Source organism: Euleptes europaea, chromosome 5 (genome assembly GCF_029931775.1).
Source record: "Euleptes europaea isolate rEulEur1 chromosome 5, rEulEur1.hap1, whole genome shotgun sequence".
In the NCBI taxonomy this organism is placed as follows: domain Eukaryota; kingdom Metazoa; phylum Chordata; class Lepidosauria; order Squamata; family Sphaerodactylidae; genus Euleptes; species Euleptes europaea.
Window position 1 is genome coordinate 51444001 of NC_079316.1, and position 24518 is coordinate 51468518.

General features: G+C 44.2%; 1 protein-coding gene across 1 annotated transcript; it reads left to right on the forward strand.

Annotated features, from left to right (window-relative positions):
* Positions 1-966: 966 nt before the first annotated feature.
* On the forward strand, positions 967-24518 carry ENTPD1 (ectonucleoside triphosphate diphosphohydrolase 1). The gene is made up of 10 exons (XM_056850135.1): positions 967-1084; positions 10806-10933; positions 13362-13479; positions 13751-13901; positions 16507-16666; positions 20522-20758; positions 21122-21382; positions 23635-23742; positions 23838-23975; positions 24162-24518. The coding sequence occupies exons 1-10, from the start codon at positions 1066-1068 to the stop codon at positions 24366-24368; spliced, it is 1527 nt and encodes a 508-aa protein (XP_056706113.1). The 5' UTR covers positions 967-1065; the 3' UTR covers positions 24369-24518.

Here is a 24518-nt window from a genome sequence, read left to right on the forward strand (position 1 = left end):
CTACCTGTATACTCCTAGAAATATGAGCAACATGAGAACAAGATATTCATGCTGAGTAACACAAAGTGACCTCTTAAAGTCTTAGGAAGCCCCAGTATGGAGCATGACCTCTGGGAAGCCACATTTAGGCTTTAAAGAGAAAAGTACACTGAGCAGAAAGGCAGTCTGGTTTTATTGAAGCACTGGGAACTCAAGGTCAGAAAGCCATGATGAAGTAATAGATTTAACAATGGGCGTGGTTTGGGGATGCTCCACCCTTTTTGCAATATTCTAAATCTTTATTGTGAAAATCTGTTTTGTATGGATTCACCAACCACTGGCTTGAGTGACTAGATGGAATGGTTTCAGGATTAAGTGTACATGGTCACTATTTTGCTGCCTAGATTGCACCATGCACACAGTTCGAACGGGTCACCTGAATCCTTTGTCATGAGCAGAATTTATGATTTTGCCTGCTGCAGCTTAAGCTGCTTACAAAGATTTATGCAAGCACAGTTTGGTCTTGGTTTGAACAATTCAAGAGGTATATTTACCATGTGAAAGGTGCCCCTGAGCAATAAACAACTACCCTTTACATACAGTGGTCTTAACGAGTTGCTCAGGATGAATAATGTGATAATCCTGGACAAAAAGAATTTTATGTGAAAACCCAAACCAGAACTATCAAGTACATGACATTCTGAAGGAAAACTAATCAAGCCAGTGGTTGCTGAATCTGTTAAGAACAGCTCTTGTTAACTACTCAGACCATTAACTATGTAGCCTGTTTCAACTGTGCACCTTATGATTTCAGAAGTGCTTAATACGAACAGACATGATATGTTTAGAGAAAGGAGGCCAGGCATATGGGAAGTTCTGTGACATTTGTTTTGTATCCTGCTTTCCGATGAAAAGAAAGGGTTTCCTTTCAGGTTATATTCCTGCAAGGAATAACTTGATGATTCCTGCATTACTTTTCTCTTCCAGGTTCTTGTGCAGAGAATGTTTACTCAGGTGCTTCACCTTCCAAGTGATAACGTGCAAGTGTTGGCTCTGAACTTTGTTTGAATATCAGAAAATAAGAACATGGACACAGTTATACCAGGTGAGTATGTGGATCATAACATTCTGTCTGCAGCACTGGAGGATTGGTTAAGATGGTCTGCCTCAGAGGCAGCTGGATCTGGTTAGTTTCTTGCCTGCCCTTATTGTTTTTACCTGATTTTGCAAGTTTTCTTCTTGAGGCCTGGGAACACTGAGTTGTTCACACTGTTTTTCTCTGGGCATTCTGTCCCACTAACTAGAATTGAAGCTACTCTCTGGTTATTTGGGGACCTCTTTGAGACAATAGTTAGGGCACAGATGGTTGAAAACAATAAGTCCAGCCAAATATGGCTTAGAGCACATTTGAAGCCCTGTACCATAGCAGTATGGGTGGCAAAGTAATCTCCAGAAACATTGCACCTGTATGTTATCATTCAGCAAAACTGATTAGCTACAAGGCTTAATCAGCCTTGTGCTGCTAACCCACAGAACCATCTATAGCCCATTGCAACTTATTAATGAATCATTTTGTGGTTCAAGTCATTCACCTCCATTCAAACACGAATGGCATACAGTTTCAGAGGCTATACTGGCATTCCCCTGTGACCTGGACTAATCACAGTTGCTTGGAAGGGCTCCGTTTAGTATCACCGGAGGATGTAGACAAGACGCTTAGGGAAGTTCTGGACCCTATATCCCCCTTTAACCATTTCCATTCCTGGCTTTTGTAGCTAGTCAAAGGAGGCTATCTATCTTTTTCAGCATGATAGACAATACCTCCATGGAGCCAGGCCATGGGCCTGATGCCTCAAAGAAGGTGGTGGTCTGGCTCTTGTAGAAGTCATTTCTAGCAGCTGCTGACCTTGGCAATTACTGGCCAGTCTCTCATTTTGCAATTCTTGGGGCAAGCTGCTCAAGAGAATGGTGAGGCTGGCCAGGGTCAGAGGAGAAGCCCTGTAAGGCTTCCCATGGGGGAGGAGCAGCGGAAATAGGATACCAGGCAGGCAGCTGCCCATTGGGCCTAGGACCTGTCACTCCCATAGGCCTATTTTCCAGGATAGAGGGAGGCCAGAGTTATCCCAACCTCAGTGTGTATGTGTGTGTGTGTGTGTGTGTGTGTGTTAAGTGCTGTCAAGTCGCTTCCGACTCATGGCGAACCTATAAATGAAAGTCCTCCAAAATGTCCTACCTTTGACATGACCAACCTCAGCCCTTTAAAGTTGCACCCCGGGAGAATCAGGGAGGAAGGGCCAGATCTCATCTAAGGCAACTAGGGTGAGGTTACTGGCAGGAGTGAGAAGAGGGTGCTGTAAAAAAAACCCTTCTCTTTTCTGAGGTTCTTCCTCCAGGACAAGCCCTACTAAAGGAACCCTGGAGAGAAGGAGACAGTCCTGAACTCCAGTCTAATGCTGGAGTCTGACAGCTGTTTAGCTGATTGAAATTTCTTTTCCCTCTACAGCATCATCTTTCTCTTCCTTGACTTATAAAATAAAACATAATAAAAACATAAAATATGATAAAATTTACTAATTAAAACCCAGCCAGAGCACAAAACAACAGAAACATTGAGCAGCTTAAAATGTTTCTCAGGATAAAAGACCATAAAAGAATGTTTAAAAAAATCAACATCTTTATTAAAATTACTGTGTATTTTATTGAAGAAGAGTTGGTTTTTATACCTGCTTTTCTGTACCTCAAGGAGTCTTAAAGCAGCTTACAATCACATTCCTTTCCTCTCCCCACAACAGGCACCTTGTGAGGTAGACAGGGCTGAGAGAGTTCTGAGCGAACTGTTACTGGCCCACGGTTACCCAGCAGGCTACATGCAGAGGAATGGAGAATGAAATCTGGTTCTTCAGATTAGAGTCTGCGACTCTAGCTCTCAAGTCTAGTCTAACAGGTCTAAGTCTTCTCAGGTCTAAGTATGAGAATACATCTTATGAAACAGCCTCGCTGGTCAGTTCATTTCCAGGTCTAATTCGAACAAGCTGTTCCCCCCCCCCCTGTGAACCCGTGTTTGGTGTGGTTCCAGATGTCTCAAGGGCTGCCTGCTCCCATATGATCCCTCCAGGTTTTAAGAGGACAACACTCCTCTCCCATTGTTTGTACCAGAATCGAAGCTCTAAAACACATGTGTCATGATACAGGTGCCCAACCCAACTTGTAGTCAAATGTTAGAGTGGGGACTAACGTTTTAAAAATGTTTTTAAAGTCTTTGTCGTCCCACATGACTACAAACACTGTAAGGGGAGAGGAAGGGCTTCATAATTCCCTCCTGCACTATTTTCACCCAAATGGTAATGAGGAGCTGTTTGCTTGTTTGTCCGGCTCAAAATGCCCTGGAAATGGACATCTGGAGCCAGTGGGCTCTGGCTCTGTGTGTCCATTCACAGTGCACACTGAGACAGCCAAAGGAGCAAACAGCCCCCCCACCCCAGTCATTTCTGCTGGTAGAAACACAGCAGGAGGGAAGCACGAAGCCCTTCCTTCCCTCAGCATTTGGAGCTATGCAGGATGGCAAAGATGTTTAAAAAGGTTAGTCCCCACTCTAACATTTGACTATGAGTTGGGTTGGGCACCCATGTCCTGAAATGTGTCAAATGTAATGTGTTTTGGCCCTGAGACTTAGAGGTAGACTGCCTGTGAACATGAAGGTACCATTTAGCTATAATGGCCTATCCTCCATGAATTTGCCTAAAGCTCTTTGAAAGCCATCTAAGCTAGTAGCTGCTACTTCTTGCTGCAGCAGTGATTTCTGTGGCTAAAAGGATCCTGTAACAAAATGGAAGATGCAGATATGGTGGTAAAATTCAGCAGTCACTAAAATTGACAAGAGTTCTGCTACTGATATTATCAAAGTCCTTTGCACCTGATAACCTTCCCCTTAATAAACGCTCATGACAAACCAATCATATCTCCAGCATACCTTCTTCTCAGTACTGTCTGAGAAACATCCAGGCTGAGATTTCATTCCCCTAAATGAGTCATTTACAACACAAACCAGGGAATGGAGAATGCTTCTGAGGGAAGAGAAGCTGGGAGCTGCAGAGCTTGCTTTGTTTTGCGGTTGCCCATGCTTTGTGTAGCAGGGCTTAGGGACTGGGAACTGCTGTCTGCAGTGCTGGAGCAGGGACCAAGTCAGTGGCACAGTCTCCAGATGGAAGGAATGTCCTTGGTGCTGTTGTGGTGAATGGGGGGATTGTCAGACTCAGCTGGCCGGGTCAGAGGGAATTCCTGTCTGTAACCTCCCTGACGACATTTTGCTAGAAATAAACCATTGAGTTTGCTGCCAACAGAAACAGAAAAGCTGGGATTCCACGCTGAGCACAAAGCCCCTGTGTGCTCATTTCCGGGCTGTGTGATTCCCTGTGGGAAAGAGAGGCAGGGGCTTTGTACTGGCTGTTCCTTCACCTTAGGTATATTTGCTGCCCCACAGCTCGAAACTGCAGGAACGCACCACTCTTCGTATGGAAAATCGGCAAGGACCTTTTTTTTTTTGCATCAGCCTTTTGTCAACAGCTTTTGTACTCTGAACTTCCAAAATATCTCCATTCTCAAGATTTCCTGCAAGAAGAATAAGTTGACAGTTCATGAATTTCGTTCCTGTGTATTTGGGACATCGACGCATTTCCCGCCTCACTTCAGTGCCCAGGAGGTTTATGCTTTCTGTGGGGCCCTGAGGTAGCCGGCATGCATTCTGCCTTGCAGAAGCACGGCACAAGCAGTGCATGGGGCAGTGCCTGGATAAACTCTGTGGGGAGCCTTGGTTGGAGCAGGGGCCAGCCCAGAACCATTTGCATGCCATGAGCTTCAGCATTGTGAGAGTGTGCCGAAGTGTGACACAATCTTAAAAGGGATTATGTTGCTTCTGTGATGTTTTCATTGCTGTTCAGGCTCACATCCTCAAGGGTCTTCACTGAAAACCTGCACTGGAATCATACATTTAATTTTAACAAAAGAAAGGGTTTTTTCTAAAGCATCTTTTAAAAGAACAGGAGTTCCGTCTTTCAGAGATCATACTTAGTATCTTAAAATGCTTACTAAAGGCTGTGTGAGCTACTCCTCTGTAATGCTGCACGTTCTTGTGTCTCTAAATGTGGATGTACTGCCTGAGAGTGCCCATGTGCCCATGTGCCTTGTTAAAGAGTGGGGGGGGGGGCTGATGTTTCCTTGCAGTCTAAGAAAGAGCACCAAAGGGAAAGCCAGGATGTGAGACTTGCAGCTACTGTAAGGGATATCTAATCTTAAAGCAGCAACTCCTCACCCCAGGCTGATACTAAATATTGAAAGTAGAGGATATATTTCTTCAGCAATCCCACATTGTCTTGCTTTATACTCAGGGGTGAATCCAGGAAAGATCTGATTTCAGCCAGCTGGATGCAGCCAGACTGAGACGGTTGATGTACAACCCTTCAGCCACTGCCATTCCTCCTCCTCCATGCAGGCTTCATGCCCAGTTGCCTCCTACTTTGTTGGGCAGCCAAGGAGGTGACTGTCAGCCATCCTAGGATTTCCCTTTGCTCAGGAATACTCGTTTGGTTTAGCCAGCCAGTTTCCCAGCCTTCTGGGTAGTCACCCATGCTAATTGCCGTCTTCAGTCACTGGCCTTCCTTTTTCAGAACTAGACGAGATTCCGTTGCTTTTCTCAGTTTGTGTGTATGAGGGAGGATTAATAGGTCCAGAACACATTGCTCTGGTTGGGGGAATTTGCTGCCAGAAACCTCACATGTTGCCTGACTGGTAGGATATTTCTCTGCAGTACATTTCTCCCTTTTAGAATAATGTGTGGACGCTAACCTTTCTGACCTGGAAGTCCTTTCCCCATAATCTCATATGGAGGCTAGTTATGTTGTTTATAGATGAATGAAAGGCACTCTGATTATACAGAGAGTATCTGAATATCTACTTCTCAAGTTTGGGCAGATCTGCGGATACCTAAATCCGCAGACATCCCACATTGAGAGAAAGTAGACTTTTCTCCAAACTTGAGGGAATCCTCACGTTTGCAGGAAAATCTGAAATTGGTAAAAAAAAAAAATTACGGAGAGGGGGTTTAAATCCCCCCAAAAAACAAAAGTGTTGTCTGTGCACGGGCAAACTCTTGCTCTTTCAGTGGGCCCTGCTGCGTTGTTATGGTTGTTGGTGGGGTGGCTGGGAGCTGCACTGGGCACTGAGGTGCAGCCCAGGGGGCACACTGGGCAGAGTGGCAGTGCAGCCTGGCTGCCGCAGCAGACCCTACAACAGCTGCACAGCCCAGGAGCCACACTGGATCCAGCAAGAACGTGTGGAGGTCCCCACCAGCAAGCCCGCCCATTCTCCTCCTGGAAAGTTGGTGGGGAGAGCAGTGAGGGGGGATAGTGGAGTATCTAGGGTAGGGTTAGGTAGGCAGAATAACAAGGGTGGGGATGAGTGGAGTGCCAAGGGTGGGAGGTTGGTCAGGACAGCTGAATGGGTGAAGTGCTAAGGGCAGGGGGTAGGTGGGGAGAATAGTATGGCTGGGGGTGAGTAGAGTGTCAAGGGTGGTGGGTAGGTTGGGAGAGCAGCAAGAGTAGGGTACATTGATGGAGAAAAGGTGGATGGGGCAAAAAAATGGGGCCTAGGTTGACAGAGAAGGGGGTATAGAGTCCACCTTCCAAAGCAGCCGTTTTCTCCAGGAGGACAGATCTCTGTGGTCTGATGTTCAGTTGTAATTCTATGAGATCTCCAAGTCCCACCTGGAGGTTGGCAACACTGGGCCTGGTGACTTGATACCACCCGACTTGCATGACTCAGCTAGGCCTGGCTGCTTGCTACCGTTGAACAGCAGTCATCCTATGAAAACCAGTGTGGTGTAGCAGTTAGAGCTTCAGAGTAGGGTCTGGGAGAGCCAGGTTCTAATCCCCATCTTGTTGTGGATGCTCACTGGGTGATTATGGGCCAGTCACATACTTTCTGTCTAACCTACCTCATAGAGTTGTTGTGTGGATAAAAAGAAAGAGAGGAGATTAATGTAAGCTGCCTTGGTTCCCATTGTGGAGAAAGATGGGGTATAAAAGTAAATAAATAATGAATATAGGTGAAGATGGGAGGCAGATAAAAGGTAGGTTGATGAATGGCTGAAAAGGAGAGAATGAAGCAGGGAAAAGGGAAAGTATATGGGGATTGCCAGTAGGAGGGAAAGAGGAAATAGTGGGGGAGGGGCATACAGTGGAGAGGTGCCACCCCATAAGTCCTTGAGGATTTCCTACCATGCAAGTGGGCCTGACCCGGTGTCTGGCACCACATAACTGGGCTACAATTTTCCTAGGAATTGGCTGCTGGGGTGGGGGGAGAGGGAAGGCTTAAGACAGGGGCAGGTAAAGGTAGGTTGGCAGTTGGTGAGAAGGAGATAGGGTTGCCAACTCTAGGTTAGGAAATTCCTAGAGATTTGGAGGTGGAGCTTGGGGAGGGTGGGGTTTGAGGAGGGGAGGGACCTCAGAGGGGTATAATACTATACATTCCGCCCTCTAAAGCAGCCATTTTCTCCAGGGGATCTAGGGTTGCCAGCCTCCATGTAGGGGCTGGAGATAACCTGGAATTACATCTATCTCCAGATGAGCGAAATCAGTTCCCCTGGAGAAAATGGCTGCTTTGGAGGGTAGATTCTATGGCATTATACCCAGCTGAGATTCAGTTCTTGTAGGTTATCTGGGCTGTGTGACCGTGGTTTTGGCAGCTGAGATTGCTTCCCTCTCCAAATCTATACTGGTTTTTACCTAAGGGAGAAGCTATGAGGGCTTTCAGAAAGGGAAAAGAGGAAACAGTGGGGGAGGGGGAAATGAAATGCCTCCCACAAGTCCTTGCGAGTTCCAACTTGTACCATATTTGTACAAGTTGGAACTCTTATATTGCATAATAAGTTCCTTACTAAGTCATGGTTTTGCTAGGTTTCTGTTGCTGAGCTCTGGTGAATTTTGTTTGATGCTCTTAACTCAGGTCCCCAAACCATATTTGTTAGTTATCTTCTCCTTTCCATTCTAGCAGAGTTGCTCAACTATTTTGCATTTACATGCTTCAATTATGTAGCATGTGCTTGAGATGTTCCTTCTCAGTGTGCCTGGTAAAAATCTAGGAAAAATGGAAATAGACTTATTTTTCTGATGCTCAGTATGGGGAAAAATGACAAATATTGGGGAAAATAGGAAATGTGCTTATAAAATGTTCTTTTTCAGAATGATTGGTGAAACTGTGCCATTACTTCATATAGATGCCCATTTTTGAGGGGTTTTTTAAAAGCCTGATAATGTTGACATCAACATACTGTTATGCATGTGTACTTTCCTTTGATTGAGAAAGCATTGGAAGGTAATCATGTTTTTAAATAAAGTAAATATTACAAATACCAAGTGGAATAAAAAGGCACTCTTGCAAGGCAGCAGTTCTGCTATATTGCATCAGATCTGTAGAGAGAACCTATGTTCCAAGTTGTTTCATCTGGAGACCAAGTCATATGAGCAAAGGTTAAAGGAGCTCAGTATGTTTAGCCTGGAGAGGAGACAACTGAGAGGTGATATGGTAACCATCTTCAAATACTTGAAGGGCTGTCATATAGAGAGATGGTGTGGAGTTGTTATCTGTTGCTCCAGAAGGTCGGACCAGAACCAGCAGGTTGAAATGAAATCAAAAGAGTTTTCGGCTAAACATTAGGAAGAACTTCCTGACATTTAGAGCGGTTCCTCAGTGGAACAGTCATCCTCAGGAAGTAGTGGGCTCTCCTTCTTTGGAAGTTTTTAAGCAGAGGCTAGATGGCTATCTGACTGCAATGCTGATTCTGTGAAAGGCATTTCATGAGGGTGAAGGCAGGAAGGGTTGTGTCAGTGCTTGGCCTTTCTTACATGACCTGGGAAATGCCGATTGCCACTTTGTGGCCAGGAAGCAATTTTCCTCCAGGCCAGATTGGCCAGGGATCCTGGAGGGTTGTTCTCCCCCCCCAATCTTCTGGGTATAGAGTAGGGGTTACTGGGTGTGTGAGGGGAGGTAGTTTTGAATTTCCAGCATTGTGCAAGGGGTTGGACTAGATGACCCTGGAGGTACCTTCCAACTCTATGTTTCTATGATTGTATGATTCTATATTCACAGGAAATCACAACAGTACTATTTGTAGCCCCAAATAGTGCAGACTTCCTCTTATTTACCACAATGTTGATTTCTGTTTTTTACCCATCCACGCCCCTCAGTTTACCAGCTGCCAAAAAGATGTGCATGGTGATATATTAAAGTGTTGCATGTTATTTTTATTTATTAATTCTAACCTACACTCTCAGCTGAGAAGCTCCCCAGGTAGTTTGCAATGTACAAGCAAGCAACCTGGAAAATTTAATAAAAATAGCAGAATAAAACTATAGCACTGTTAAAGGAAACTAATAACAGCATAAATCGAAACCGACTGTCAGCTCAAAATGATAAAAAGCTACAGTGGCAGCTAAAATCCTAGAACAGTAGCAAGAAATTGTAAAACAGCTGTAGATAGCTGAAGTCAAGCAAGGGAAAATCAGATGCATCAAAACCAAACAAGCCAAGCAGATTTAGCAATTCATAAATACCTGGGGCAAAGAGAATTGTTTTTATGAGACATAAAAAAGTCAACAGATTTGACTCCAGGCAGATCCTTATGGGGAAGTCATGCCAAAGGCAGCAGAAAAGGCCCTGGTGGCAGCTTCATCTATGGTATGTCTGCAGTCTTTAAAAGAAAAATTAAGAACAACTCAGCGTTTGTTGTTTTATTCTGGCTTTAACTGGAAATATTTTAAGCTGTTGTTGTAAGCTGCCTTGAAACATGAGGAAAGGCTGGGTATAAATGTTTAAATAAATAAATGTATTAGGAATTATTTATTTAAAACAGCTTCTACCCCAGCAATACTTTTCTATTTAAAATGCCCTGCTGTTCAAAATTTCCAGAAATTTTACATGACTGTATATGGGTATCTTCTCATACTCGTTCCTAGTACACTGCAAAATGATGCTAAACCTAGACAGAGCTAGGCTGGCCCATTTAACTTCTGTAGCACTTTGCCCTGGTTCCCACGTAGTTATTGCCACTAATTTATCATGAGCAGCGAAGAGGAGTCCTGGCCAGAATCACTGTACCATAGGAAGTCTACAGTCTTTAGCAGTGGTTGTGTCGCATTTGTGGTCTTGATAAAAACCACCTATGGACCACCTCCTATGATCCACCTTTGTTTTACTTTTGAGTCTCCAGCTCCCTAGAGTTGTAGCCCTATTCCCCCTTTCCAGCAGCTCTAACATCAGTGCTTAGTTCTGTTGCATAAAATCTCAAGAGTTGAAATACTATATAAAGTGTGTACTTATTAACACATACACCTTGGAAATAGCAACAATGGCATCAGCATAACTCATTGCTATGAATGTCTTAAACCCCTCTGCTTGACACACTGTTTTCACTGAATGCATTCTGACCTTTAAAAATCACTGCTGCAGAGCAATGCCCCTCTTAAAAATACTAACAACTGTATAGCAAATCAGGGAGCCAGCAGACACCTGAAACAATTTGTTGTGAAACAACAAATTCCAATTGTATCAGACCATGAGTAGCCCCCACAGAAACGCAGACACCAAAAATAAAAGCAGAGTCAGAAAGGGTTGACCATTTGGGCTGAGATCTAACAGCTGGACACAAGGCAATGTGATGGATATTGCCTGGCTGCTTTGCTGGGCTACACTTCAGTGTCAAGGGGGAGGGTGGATGCTTTGCTCATCTCTAGCGCTGTCAGATCATATCCACCTTCTCTTTACTGTGATTGCAGGTTCCAAGCCAAGGAGACATTTTCCCAGAAAACCTGCCGTCATCCTAGGACTTCTTCTTGGAGTGTCTCTGCTTGGTTTAATTGCAGTGGTTGCCACACAGAAACATGCTACCAGAAAAAACAATAAAGTAGGTCACAAAAGAGGCTCCTGCTGAAGCACTCCTACTGAAAGCACTGAAGCTTTCAGTAGGAGCTTCACTGGCACAACTGATCAGTAGACAATAGCGTTCTAATTGCATCTCTCAAAGGTGTTATACACACTGGGAGAGGCTTATATGGTTTCCTCATTGTTGCTGTGGTGGCTGATACAGTGCAGTGGCAACAGGGCTTCCACATGGTGGGTCTCCTTGCAGTTTACCTGCCCCAGTTCCCTGGCAGTGATCATCCCCGTTTCTCCATATCTTTTTCAGTTATTTTAATCGGCAGTTCAATATCATTATATGGTTATAGCACTATAACAGCCTGTGTATCAAATTTGCTGAATTCCCAAAGTTTTTTTTTAAGTAAGTGTGACAGAAGGAAGGGGGGAGATGTGTTTCCTTGCCCTTAGACCAAAGGTTCCCTGAAAAGCACACAGGTAACCAGCCTCAACCACTCAGTAACTCCTGAGAACATCTAGACTGACCTACTGAGAAGGTATCCTTCTAACACAATACTAGGCCAATAATGAAGTAAATGGGTGCAAACCCAGGAGAATGTTTATCCCAAACTATGTAGCACCTGTACAATCAAGCACATAGGGAAGAGATCAAGAGAAATATCACAGAGAAATAGATTGTGCTAAGTGAAGCCAACAGAATGTCTTTATTAAAAGGTTTATTATAAAAAAGAGAGAAGTGGAGAAAAGAAAAAATAGTTAGATTCAAAAGAGGTGGGAGGGGGTCAAAACAAACTACAGGGAAAAGGCAGACAGTAACCTACAGCACACAGACTTCCAAATAAAAAGTAATACAGTTGATCTAACTCAGGTAAATACATGTTATCTAGGCTGTAGCAGATTCCTCAAAACATGTACAGAGTTCCTTGTAGTACCAAGGTAATGGAGCAGTCCTTAACCCCTACCAGCATTTTTGGAATCACCAGATTTCATGATGTTCCAAGTGGAGGCAAGGAGGGGAAATCCCAAATGTACAGATATTTATGGTCAATAGAATTTTACCTAAGCCAGTCTCATTTCTAAGAGCGACGAGCTGATTTTGCCAATCCCATACAAAGCCCTGTCTTCGATATTGAAGGCTACTATTACTAATCAGAAAATTATAAAAATGATACCCCCCCCCAAAAAAATATATCTGGTAATGGTCTGGAGCGTCCATGACAAACAGAGGGTCTTGCTCAAATCGGCTTTTCTATTGTCTAAAAGGGGTTAAGCTTCAAAATATGTCTTAGTGTGGAATGGAAATGAATGGGTTATTCTGCTGTGAACCCCAGGGGTCCAAGATCCCAGATGCTCTAAGTGGCACTGTTGAGCCCTAGAAAGGTTTTAGGGTTTCGGTCCCAGTAAGTCTCTAGACCCTTTAATTGTGGAGATATGCATTCCCCTTATACTGCCACAAGAAAAGAGGCTAGAGACATTCTTTTTAAAATGAAAACAGGGAATTCAAAGAGTTTGATATACAGAATGGTATAATGATATTCAATTGATTATTTTTTTAAAGCTTTCTGGTGATGGGGGCATGGCCACCACAGGAGCAAGGAAAATGGCTGCTGTGTGGGTGGGGTCAGGAAGATCCAAACTTCCCCACCCACATGGCAGCCATACAGGCTTTACTGCGATGGTTTGCAAAACTTTTGCAACAAAGCAAGTTTGGGAAAGGTCAGAGAAAAGCCAGGGCAAGCCATAGAGGTACATGAATGTACCACAATGCTGTGGGGAAGGGAAAAAAAAACCCAGTGGTTTCTTATCACTATTGAACCCTATGCAAATAAATTGTGTGGAAAAGGTCTAAGTAACAGAGAAAAAGGGTTCCTGAAGTTTGACCTCAGAGATCCCACACCCCAAGGAACTCCCTTCTAAGTCATAAGATGAACTGTGCTGCATATTCCAAGGGGCAAATGATCTTTTCCCCTCTTCCTATACTGGGATTCAGTATGACCCACACCAGCATCAGATTCATCTACTAGGCCAAAACATCCTACATATTATACGAACGTAGCTCAGTTTGAAGCCTGAAATATGTAGTTCAGAGATATAAGTGCAGAGATTATAAAGGTTCCAATCAGGGACAAGAACAGTATCCACTAGTCTGAAATACACTAGTAATACACTAATAATAGTGTGAAATACACTAATAGTCTGAAATACACTAATATTCAGCATGTAAAATGTGAAAGATAACTATTAACTATTTCCAAGAAACAACCTGACATGCAGGAAACAGAAGGGTTTGTGGGTTTCTCTCCCCTTTCTCCATCTATCCAAGGTGTTGTTTTTTTCCTATAGCTAATAGAAACAAATTATGAATGGTAATTCCATATGCAGAAGTACATCTCAGTCACATTGCCCTAATGAGCCACATTATATGGAATGATATTGTGGCTTTGTTTTTTCTGCAGTATGGTATTGTGCTGGATGCTGGCTCTTCTCACACAAGCATGTTTGTATATCAGTGGCCAGCAGAGAAGCAGAATGACACCGGAATAGTGAAGCAGATTGATGTGTGTGAAATTAAAGGTAAGGAAATGGGAAGGCTTGGGCTGATCATAATACAGGAGAAAGTAGGGCAAAGAGATAGAAAGAGGCATGTTCAGAAACACACTAGATGGCAAACATTGTTCCTTTCCTACCTTAGAAGTGTCCTCCGTATTAGACAAATCACATAATTCAGCATTTTTTGGTGAACAATTCGAATTACCTTGGCACACAACTCTTAAAGAAAAAAGAAAATAATATATATATCCCTAAACTACAGAGGGTTGACCAAATTCTGTTCTTTTCCTCCCAGGGTCAGGAATCTCATCATATGCCCATGATGCTGGAAAAGCTGGTATGTCCCTAAAGGAGTGCATGGATAAGGCAAAGGCAGTCATTCCTGCAGGAAAACATCAAGAGACTCCTGTTTACTTGGGGGCAACAGCTGGCATGCGGTTGCTGAGGTACCAAAGAAGAATACTTTGTGCACTTCAATTGAGAGCCCAGGAGTGCCAGGGATGAGCTCCACGGCTGTCAGTTTTCAAAGTTTCTTTGGGATTAGCAGTGATAAAGGTTTTGCATGCGTGTTCAGTTTGGCTGCTCCTCTGCCCAACCCTGGGGTGGCTCAGTTGCATATTAGCTTTATACAATGTCTGCATTTCACAAGCATGCTATTGGTGCGTTTAACTCCTTGTTGCTTTTAAGTATGTCTTGGTGCTCACACATGTCACATAGATGGGAAGTTCTGCTTATCACAGTAATACTGTGTTGCTCTATCATACCACACACCCCATTTGCTCTGTGCACTAGAACATTTGTCTTCAACCCATGAGTAAGGATCCTCAGTTGGATAGCAGAGCCTCATCTGCTGGGTTGCGAGCTCCTCTGAGCCACCATTTTTGGGGGTTGCCATATGTAAGGAGCTGTTTCTAGGGTGCTTGCATAGAGAGTAAGGGCACACAGCTCCTTGTTCCTTTTTGATACATGCTGAGAGGAGCTGCAGGATAATGAGATGACAGTAGTTGGTGATGGAGACAGTTCCTCTATGATTTTCACCCTTGGCTTGTTCCTCACAGTAGTTCTCCTTCTGGTGTTCAGGTTGTGTTTCCTGTTCCTGGTCTATTTAGTCTATTTCCTGTTCCTAGTCGATTTAGTCATGGCTTTGACATTGGTAACTCTGGCTTTGCCTCTTCCTGTCACATGAGTCTGATGTCATGGGCATGCAACTCTGTGGATCTCTGGTCTAGAAAGGTTGATGATCACTGCCCTAGAATCCCCAGCATATCACAGCAAGTAGGAATGTGGTGGCATTCCCTCACTTCTTTGTTACTGTGTGTGGGACTGTGTGTACCCTACCCATGTATCAGTGTGACCTACCTTCAAATTTGAGCTGCTAATCCACACTGAAATTGTTTCAGCCTGAGGAAGAAACCCTTCTTTCCACTGTGTCTGATTCTTGAGAGATGCTGTCTTAGGTTCTACACAGTTTAAGGAATGCCTGCAGTAACCCACACCATGGTGGCTAGGGGGTCTTCTGACAAAGTGGCAAGGGCACCTGGCACAAGGTCCACAAAAGAGGGGAAGTGAGAGGCCAAGAGGTAAAGTAAGAGGAGGCAGATTTGGCTATAACTGCTGTCCTATCAAAGGTCTGCCTGCCAACACGGGTCCAAAGTCTGGGCAGCAAATAAAAGGGAGGGCAGAAGCTGAGACACATCTTGTGTGTCAATGGTCACTTCTGCTTCAAAAGACAAGGATAGTCCTGATCAGGCAAAAATCTCAGTTTGGGAATACATCCGGGCCCCAACTACAAAATAAGCAGCTAGGTCCAAAAACAAAAGATCTTGTTAAAATATTGTCGAAGGCTTTCACGGTCAGAGTTCATTGGTTCTTGTAGATTATCCGGGCTGTGTAACCGTGGTCTTGGAATTTTCTTTCCTGACGTTTTGCCAGCAGCTGTGGCAGGCATCTTCAGAGGAGTAACACTGAAGGACAATACCAAGACCATGGTTACACAGCCCGGATAACCTACAAGAACCAAAAGATCTTGTTGTTTCTAAATCTCAAAAGGCGCAGTGGCCAGGTGTGCCACTCTCTGGTTGAAAGGGAAAGGGGGTGATTCACGGTCCTGGGAAAATTTCCAAAAAAAGTAGGCAAGGGGAGGTAGAAAGAGTTTGTCTGGGGCAGTCTTTTTGGCTGATTGGTGATAATGTGGTTTTGGCAGGCAAGAACCTGTTCAATGGGAAAGGATTATGTGAAGGGCAGTCTTTCCTTAGCAGAGGCTAATGCAACAGGTTTCTTTCATGGCTAAAGGCACACTGATTAATTACTGAGAGGCCTTGATGGCCAAATACTGAGCAAGGCATGGCCTCTCCTAGAAAAATCCTTCTTCTCTCAGTTAGCGCTATAGAGTTATGTGCGGGCCTAGTCTCTCTGCCTTTTGCTGAGGTCATAAATCCTATGTTTTGGCTTAATGTGCCATGCAGAGAGGAGCTGGTCCCATCATCACAACTGGGAGGGGGGATTTGAACCAAAATGGAAGCTTGTTAGCATGTCTTACTAGACAAACGCTCTGTGTTGCCCTGAAGTGTTGCTATGAGCCTTTGGTGAATCAGGATCCCCTAATTGGTTACTCATCGTCCACACAGATTTTTTGCTTGCCATCAACTTTCTTTCAATGGCAGTGGTGCAGTAGTTGTCACCAGAGGTGAGTCTTTAGCCAAGCAACTTGGTGTATCACACATTCAGAGCAAGATATCTATAAGAAATGTGCCGCAAGGGCTGCTTCTGAACTTGCATTTTCCTACTTCTCTTTCACTTTCAAAAATGCCTGTACAAAGACCAACAGAAAATAGCCGAAAATGCATATCTTTGTGCCCGATATAAGTGAGACGCACACTTTCAAAGTACTTGAAAATTCTAGCATCCACCCCTCCAGGGTAAACATGCACAAGGAATGTTTGGGCACTTTCCAGCACATGTTTTTGAAAGGCCAGGAAGGAAATGAACATCAGAAGTGGCCCTGATGGAGCTGCATTGACATGCCCTCCCCCTGCTCTTTCCTACATGCAGAAAGCAGAACAAGGATGCTGCTGAGACGGTCCTCTCTGAAGTGGCAGCAACACTGCGCTCGTACCCTTTCAATTTCCAGGGTGCCAGGATCCTCAGTGGTGGGGAAGAAGGTGCCTATGGCTGGATCACTGTTAATTACCTGCTGGGCAATTTTAAGGAGGTAATGTCAGAAAGGAGGTGTTGTGGCACCGCAGAGCCTGGTCATGCCTGGAGTTGACTCTTTACAGTACAGACTCCTTACCATTTTTGAGTGTCCCAGTTCCAACCAAATATCCAAGAGGTTATTAGGAATGGAAATGGAATCAATGCTACCAGGTTCCTGTGGGCTGTTTAACCAAAAACTTGTTCCCTTGTTAAAGTGGGGTTGTTGTGATTGGAGCTTGTGTCTGAGAGGTGGGGGCTGTGTGCGTTTAAATTCCAAGGCTCCTGCTCGCCAGAGGCTGCATTTTGATTCAGCTGAGCTGAGCTGGGGACTACGGGCAGGGGTGAGTTTAAACTTTGCCTTTTTTAAAATGCTGGGAAGCCTAACTAAACTGAGGATTTAATTGAGGTTTGCTGGGAGAGGTTGTGATTGTTGTGCCAGTGGGTGATTAAAGTTGATTGCTGCCTGAAAGCTTGATTGTTCACTTGTTAAGTGGGGTTGTTGTGATTGGAGCTTGTGTCTGAGAGGTGGGGGCTGTGTGCATTTAAATTCCAAGGCTCCTGCTCGCCAGAGGCTCTTGCCCTGTGGCTCTTAGCCTGTGGATCGTGACTGGGGATCTGTAGGTGAGTATAAAATCTTTTTATCTTAGCAGAGTAACTCTCTCCATCCGGTTGGAGTACCAAGCAACTTGAATATCTACGTGAATTAGCAGCAGATAGCTGCAGGGCAAGGAACTTCAGCACTCAGTTCTTATTTGGTACAGGAAGAGTGCAAGAGAGTAAAGGGCAGGGTTACAACACCAAAGAATAATATAATAATAAATTAATTAATAAAATACCAGTTATGAAAGTAGAAAGCCAGCAGGTGTCGGGGTGCTATCCAATGTGCTGAATGGAGCGTCACATGTATGATTATCTGCCTGCTTGACAGAAGTCGTGGGTGTGTGCTCAGTGCAGGGAGCTCCTGGCTCTCAGGAAGCAAGTTCACTTCCTCAAGGCCAAGGTAGCTCAACTGGAGAAGCTGAGGCAGGCAGACAGAAAGGTGACTAAGGACTCCGGGGATGATATAGTCACATCCCAGTCCCAAGGTGACGGCAACCTGCCAGTCACGGATGATGGAGCCCTTGGGGAAGGAGGCCATCTCACTGAGGTAGGGGGATGTGGTACCTTAGAAGGGACCTCTTCCTTGGTGGATGAACAGATATCCTCTTGTACCGAGGATATGCCTCAGAGGGGAGGGGGGCTTCTTGTAGTGGGGGATTCAATCCTTAGGAATGTAGATAGCTGGGTTTCTGGTGGGTGTATGGACCGCATGGTGACTTGCCTGCCTGGTGCAAAGGTTGAGGACATTACCCATCATGTAGGTAGTCTGGTAGGTAGTGATGGGGAGGAGCCAGTGGTTGTGGTGCATGTTGGCACCAAGGACGTGGGGAAATGTAGTCTGGAGGTCTTGGAATCCAAATTTAGGTTCTAGGCAGGAGACTAAAAGCCAGGACCTCCATGGTAGCTTTCTCAGAAATGCTACCTGTTCCACGTGCTGGACCAGCTAGGCAGGCACAGTTGGTGAGTCTCAAGACGGTGGTGCAGTGAAGAGGGCTTTAGATTTGTAAGGAACTGGGCAACATTTTGGGACAAACCGGGCCTATACAAAAGGGATGGGCTCCACTTGAACCAGGATGGGACCAGACTGCTGGCACGTAATATAAAAAAGGTGGCAGAGCAGCTTTTAAACTGAACCTGGGGGAAAGCCGACAGGAGCTGAGAAGCATCCGGTTCGGGCAAACTCAGTGCACACGGACAAAGGGAAAATTGCTTCAGATTGCCCACATGGGAATTACTTGGACATGAAAGGGAATGGAAAAAAAAGATGGATAGCCACTTAAAGATGCCCAAAGGCACATGCCAGGCAAGTCGAAAGAGAGAAACAGTGTGGAGGTGTTTCTATGCTAATGCTAGAAGCCTCCAAGCAAAAATAGGGGAATTAGAGTGCATGGTTTTAAGAGAAAACATAGATATAGTGAGCATTACAGAAACCTGGTAGAGGGGTGAGAACCAGTGGGATACAGTCATCCCTGGTTACAAACTGTATAGAAATGACAGGGAAGGGCGTATTGGAGGAGTGTTGCTATGTATATCAAGGAAGGCACAGTGTCTAATAAGCTAGAGACCATAAAAAGGGCAGACTCATCCACAGAATCCTTATGGGTGACGATTCCGGGCCCCAAAGGAGATTTAGTACTGGGGACGTTCTATTGGCCCCCTGACCAAATGGCTCAGGGTGATCTTGAGATGGAGAATGAAATTAGGGAAGCATGTAAAGGTAATGAAGTAGTAATAATGGGAGATTTCAGCTTCCCTCATATTGATTGGATAAATGTATGCTCCAGTCAAGCCAAAGAGATAAAAATTTTAGACATCCTAAATGACTGTGCCCTCAAACAGTCGGTCATAGACCCAACCAGAGGGGAGGCGATCCTGGATTTAATACTCTGTGGTGCTGCCAGTGATTTAGTGCGGGATGTAGATGTAGTTGAGCCAGTTGGCAATAGTGATCACAATGGCATCAAATTTAATGTATATGTAAGTGGGAAAGTGACTGGGAAATCTCACACAATTACCTTTGACTTTAAAAGAGGGAACTTCTCTAAAATGAGAAAACTGGTAAAGAGGAAGTTGAAAGGAACAGTTAGGAGGGTTAAATCTCTTGAAAAGGTTTGGGGGTTACTCAAGTCCATATTACTAGAGGCTCAGCTAGCTTGTATGCCACAGGTAAGGAAAGGTAGTAATAAGTCCAAGAGGTCATCACGATGGCTAACGGGTAAGGTGAAGGAAGCAATTAGAGAAAAAAAGTCTTCCTTCAGAGACTGGTGGAAGGTTTGGTCTCAATAAATCAGTTCACACCCTGCCATTGTACTACCCACTCAGTTGTCAACCTTCCATGGTATCTGCAACCATCTCTTCTTCATCCTGGGCTAGGTATGCAGATGGTGGTACCTTCTGGCTTCAGAGGGAATTCATCTTGCTTAAATTACTGTACAAGATTTTGTAGAACTCCTAGTGTAGAGAGGAACAGGATTTGCTGAGGCTTATTACTAATGATCTGTGCGTCACACTGTGGTTTGATTTGTTTGTCTGCACTTTGTGGGACAAATTTCTATTCTTTTTTACTTCAGCCTTGAATGATCCAACATATCTATTTCCTCCTAACTTAGGTCCAAACTAAGCATGATGTTGGAGTTCCATGAATAGGACTATTACTATATGAACCTTAATGGTGCCTGGGTGGGTGTTAAAATGGAGCATACCTGTGTTGTGGGAAAGGGAAAGTTCAACACTTTCTCTCCATCATGCCTCTACTTTAATAAAAAATGACCCTTCCACCCTACCAAAGCTTAAAACACCCAGGAGGGCACCTGTTTGTGTGTTTATATATTTTGTTTAATAACTTTAAATATGTGTATTTGTATCTTAAATGCTTTTTAATGTTTGAAATGTTTTAATGTTCACTACCTTGGGTGGGAAAGAGAACACAGAATTTTTTTAAATAAATGGATGCATTTTTTTCAGTGAAAAATGGCACAGCAGAAGTGGACTCTCCCTTTCCCTAGCACCACAGCCCTGATCCATTGGGGGCGGGCATCCTGAGACTGCTTTTTAGGGCCAAATTACATATCTCCAGTTCCAAACACAGCACTTCAGCATCACGTGTACTTCGGGCCTCACTTCTTTCCTGTGCTAAGCAACCCTCTAACCATCTTTCCCCCTGCCTCCATTTCCCTCAGCCTGATCCCCTTCTGTGGCTCCCCCCACCAGGCTCTTCTGTCCCTTGGCCTGACCCTGCAGTTTTCTCCCACTGGACATGTTCTTTTTGCAGTCTGTCTGGCCACGTTTCCTGCCTCGTATATTCTTCAGTCAGGGGACAACAGGGGCACTGGACCTTGGAGGCGCTTCCACGCAGATAACCTTTGTACCAGACCAGGAAAAACTCGAATCACAAGGAGATGTTGTGGATTTCTATCTCTACGGGAAGAACTACACTTTATATACACATAGCTTCCTGTGTTATGGGAAGGACCAGGCGCTACGGCAGAAGCTGGTCAAAGATATTCAGGCAAGTATGGGGTGCCAACACCTGTTTTTTTGGGGGGTGGGGTGGGGATGAAGATGATGCAGCTCATCTAGACTTCACACTGTAGGAACCCATCTTACGCTATACTGGGTAAAGCTTCCCCCAATTTGAAGAGTATTTTGGTTGCAGCCATAAAAATGAACAAAAATAGATTGACATTGTCTTGTTTAACTATGTTTCATCCAGCCAGTCCTTCTTCCAAAGATTTCAGATCCATTTTATCTTCACAAATAACCCTGTGAGGAGGGTTCCTAGATCTATGTTCTACTGTGTCTTTTGACTCACCTGGTTATTTTTGTGATAGTTATATGTCTTTTGACTCACCTGCTTATTTTTTTTCTGCAGGGGAAAGCTACTGAGAGACACCAGGATCCATGTTTCAACCCTGGTTATAAGAGGACAGTAAAAGTTTCTGACCTGCTCACAAACCCCTGCATTGCTGGGAGTTTGCCTTCCCTGTCCTTCTCACAGATCGAAATTGAGGGCACTGGGCTCTATGAAGACTGCCAGTCCAGCATCCAGAAAATCTTCAATCTTACTTACTGCCCTTATTCCAAATGCTCATTCAATGGCATTTTTTTACCCCCTGTAAAAGGGGAATTTGCGGTGAGTCTACGCAGACACCAGTGTTCCTGCAGTAGAGGCTGATGGTTTGACATTCTAGGCTGCAATTGGATTAGTCTTATAATTTATTTATTTATTTAGAAAAATTATGTGCTGCCTCTTTAGAGACCAGCTTGAAGAGGCTCACAAGATAAAGTCATAAAAACATAAATTCACTAAAATTAACAAACCAGTAAGAACCCAGGGCATAAAACATTTGGCTGCCTGAATGATACTCATAACAGCCCTCAGGCTAGATGCAGAGTGTAAAAATAATTGCAAAGATCAAACCCTAGTTAAAAGACTTTTAAAAAAATGTTTTGACCTGGCACCTAAGAGAGATCAGAGTAGGCATGAGGCACACTTCAAGGGTGAGGACATTCCACAGGTGAAGTGCCACTACTCAGGTGAACGGCCATGTCTCTGGTCACCACCTGCCCTTCCGCTGCAGGCGGGATCCTAGAGAGATCCAGTACATGGGGAGGCATATTAAGGACTTGCCTTCATATCCTTAATGAGAGTCTAACTAAAACTGATGTTCTGTACTACCTACATGAGAGAGAGACCTATCAGTGAGCCTGAACTTTTCCTGCTTGTTCTCTCTAGGCCACCAAAGTGAAGTCTCCCAAGCCCACACCCAGGGCAATGAGACAAGTGATTCACTGTTAGAAAAGGGCTGCTTTGATTACTGTGTTGTCCCAAAGACTGTGAGCTTGGAGGATGAAGTAACAGAGTACAGCCCAATTTACTGAGGGTCTTTGTGACTTTGCATCTTAATGCCTATTTAGATCTAGATGGATGGAGATATGGATAACACAAAAGGAGCACCTAGAATTAACAAGAGCACTACCAATATTTAGACATCATTTTGAACTGTTCAAAGTCTTTCATGTACTGGATCTCAACTTCACTGTGTGTTTACCCTTCTAACTACAGCTATGATAGTGTAGGAACCAAACAATAGAGCCTTATGTGGGCTTTTTTGAGAGACTCGGGCAAAATTCTGGCATGTTCTTAAAGAAAGGGGGGGGGTTACAATTTAGTAAGAAAGCAAAACACAGAAAATCAGACACAGAAAAATAAACATAAACACAGCAGTCCAGCCAAAGTAAATGAAGGTGGGCAGGTATCTATCTGCATTTCAACAATTTAAAGATTATTAGTACAATGTTCAAAGTTACCCTTCCCTTGAAAGAAAAGTTGCTTTTTTGTACTAGTGTGGTGGATTCCAGATGCAGAAGAGAATGCCAAGTAATCACCCTTTCATCGTTGTTCTTCTGGCACTCCTGTTGATGAGCACTTATTAGAAAATGCCTGCAGGGAATGTCTAGCCTAACCACAGAAGACAATGAATATAAATTATATGCTGAACCACATGTGAACAGATAACAACCAGCAGTGTCTGGTGTTTCACAACGTCTTACTAAAGCTGTCTGAAAGGAGACTTTATAGCCAAGAGGGGGGCATTTTGGCTAATACAATACAAAGTAAGCATATTTTTATATTTAAAAATCACATATCTGGGTATCTTTGCTGAACAAACATGTCTCAGTTTCCCAGCTTTCAAGCCACTATGGCTGTGATTCTGGAAGTAAGTCCCATTGAATAAAATTAGACTTACTTCTGAGTAAACCTGTTTAGGATTACTCCCTGTATAATATAGCTGGGAAAATATAGTCCTTTCCTACCAGTCAGCACATCTGTTACTTTTGCATTTGCTTTGTAAGGTGTGACTAATGCTTGACGTCATTGATGAGTGGGAAACAAGATCGCCATCCTTTCCTCGGAATCATTTCGTGACCTTTCTGTGCCTTCCACTAGATGGCAAAGTCCCACCAGGCTACACTTATCTAGAGTGTTTATATTCCTTGTGATTTTAATCAGTATCAGTGCCCAGTCAAAGCAGCAAACATTCCATCTCCATAAAATTCCTGCAGAATTTCTGATAATTTGTCTGATGCACATGAAGTACTGTGAGTTGCCATGCGGCGTAGCATTATGTGGAAACCCCCAGCCCATGGAAAACATTAAATCATTTATGCTGGACACAGCAAGGATTTGATCGGTTCTGTATGTACTCTAGGTTTAGTTTCAGACTGTTGTCCCTTCAAGGGTGTGGTAGGAGTCTGTTGTCTGTAACCTGTAGCCAACTACCTGCAAGTCTCTGCCCCCAGATTTGTGGGGGCTAATGCAGAGAGAGCCTTGGTTTCCATTTTATTTGTACTTTTCTAACACCCATTTCTCTTTCTCTTTAGGCTTTTTCTGCTTTCTACTATGTAATGAGCTTTCTAAATCTGACAAAAGCACCTATGGCTGAAGCAGTGCAGAAAATTAAGGCCTTCTGCTCCAAACCCTGGGATGAGGTACACTAATCCCCAAGCAGCAAGAAGCATCCCACTGGCACCCATGCAGTGTGATGTAGGGGATTAATGAACTTGGTTCATTTTTCTGCCTCCAGGTGATTGCAGAGTCCCCAGGGGTAAAAGAGAAGTACTTGAGCGAGTACTGCTTTGCAGCTGTTTACATAATGTTACTCCTTGGCCAGAACTACCACTTCACTGAGGAGAACTGGTCGTACATCCACTTCCTGGGAAAGGTATCTTAAAATGCAGACACAGAAACTGGAAATGGCAATGGGGGGTGGAAAGTTTGGGAAGCACATTCTCCTCATTGGTGGAGGTAATGGCGGGGTTGCATTTTGGATTACACACTTTTCTCCTGTCAACTCTGTGTGTCCCTCCTGTTGTGAGTGACTCTTGTTCCCTCCTTCCATTCATTTCAGATTGGGAACAGTGATGCTGGATGGACTCTGGGCTACATGCTGAACCTCACCAACATGATCCCTGCAGAGAAGCCGTATTCACACCCTCTGTCTCACTTTACCTATGTTAGCCTCCTGGTCATCTGTTCCCTTACGGTGATGGCCCTGCTCATCCTAGGCTTCTTGTTTCTTCGTCAACCAAAGTGCATGAGAAAGGCAATTATTTAAGTTAGGTTTGGCCTAGCCCAGAGCTGCATTTCAGTATAGGTCAGAGAACAATGCTTCTGATGTATTCTACTGAAATGACTGACTCCATCAAGGGCCTTCTGTACCACTTTCGCCAACGATGACAGACACTCAAGATAGCAACATGCTGCT

Bases quoted from the DNA above. Each gene is read 5' to 3' on its own strand.
- ENTPD1 (XM_056850135.1), top strand. The intron at 10,934-13,361 runs GTAGGTCACAAA...TTTTTTCTGCAG, and splicing joins CTACCAGAAAAAACAATAAA to TATGGTATTGTGCTGGATGC. The intron at 20,759-21,121 runs GCAAGTATGGGG...TTTTTTCTGCAG, and splicing joins AGCTGGTCAAAGATATTCAG to GGGAAAGCTACTGAGAGACA.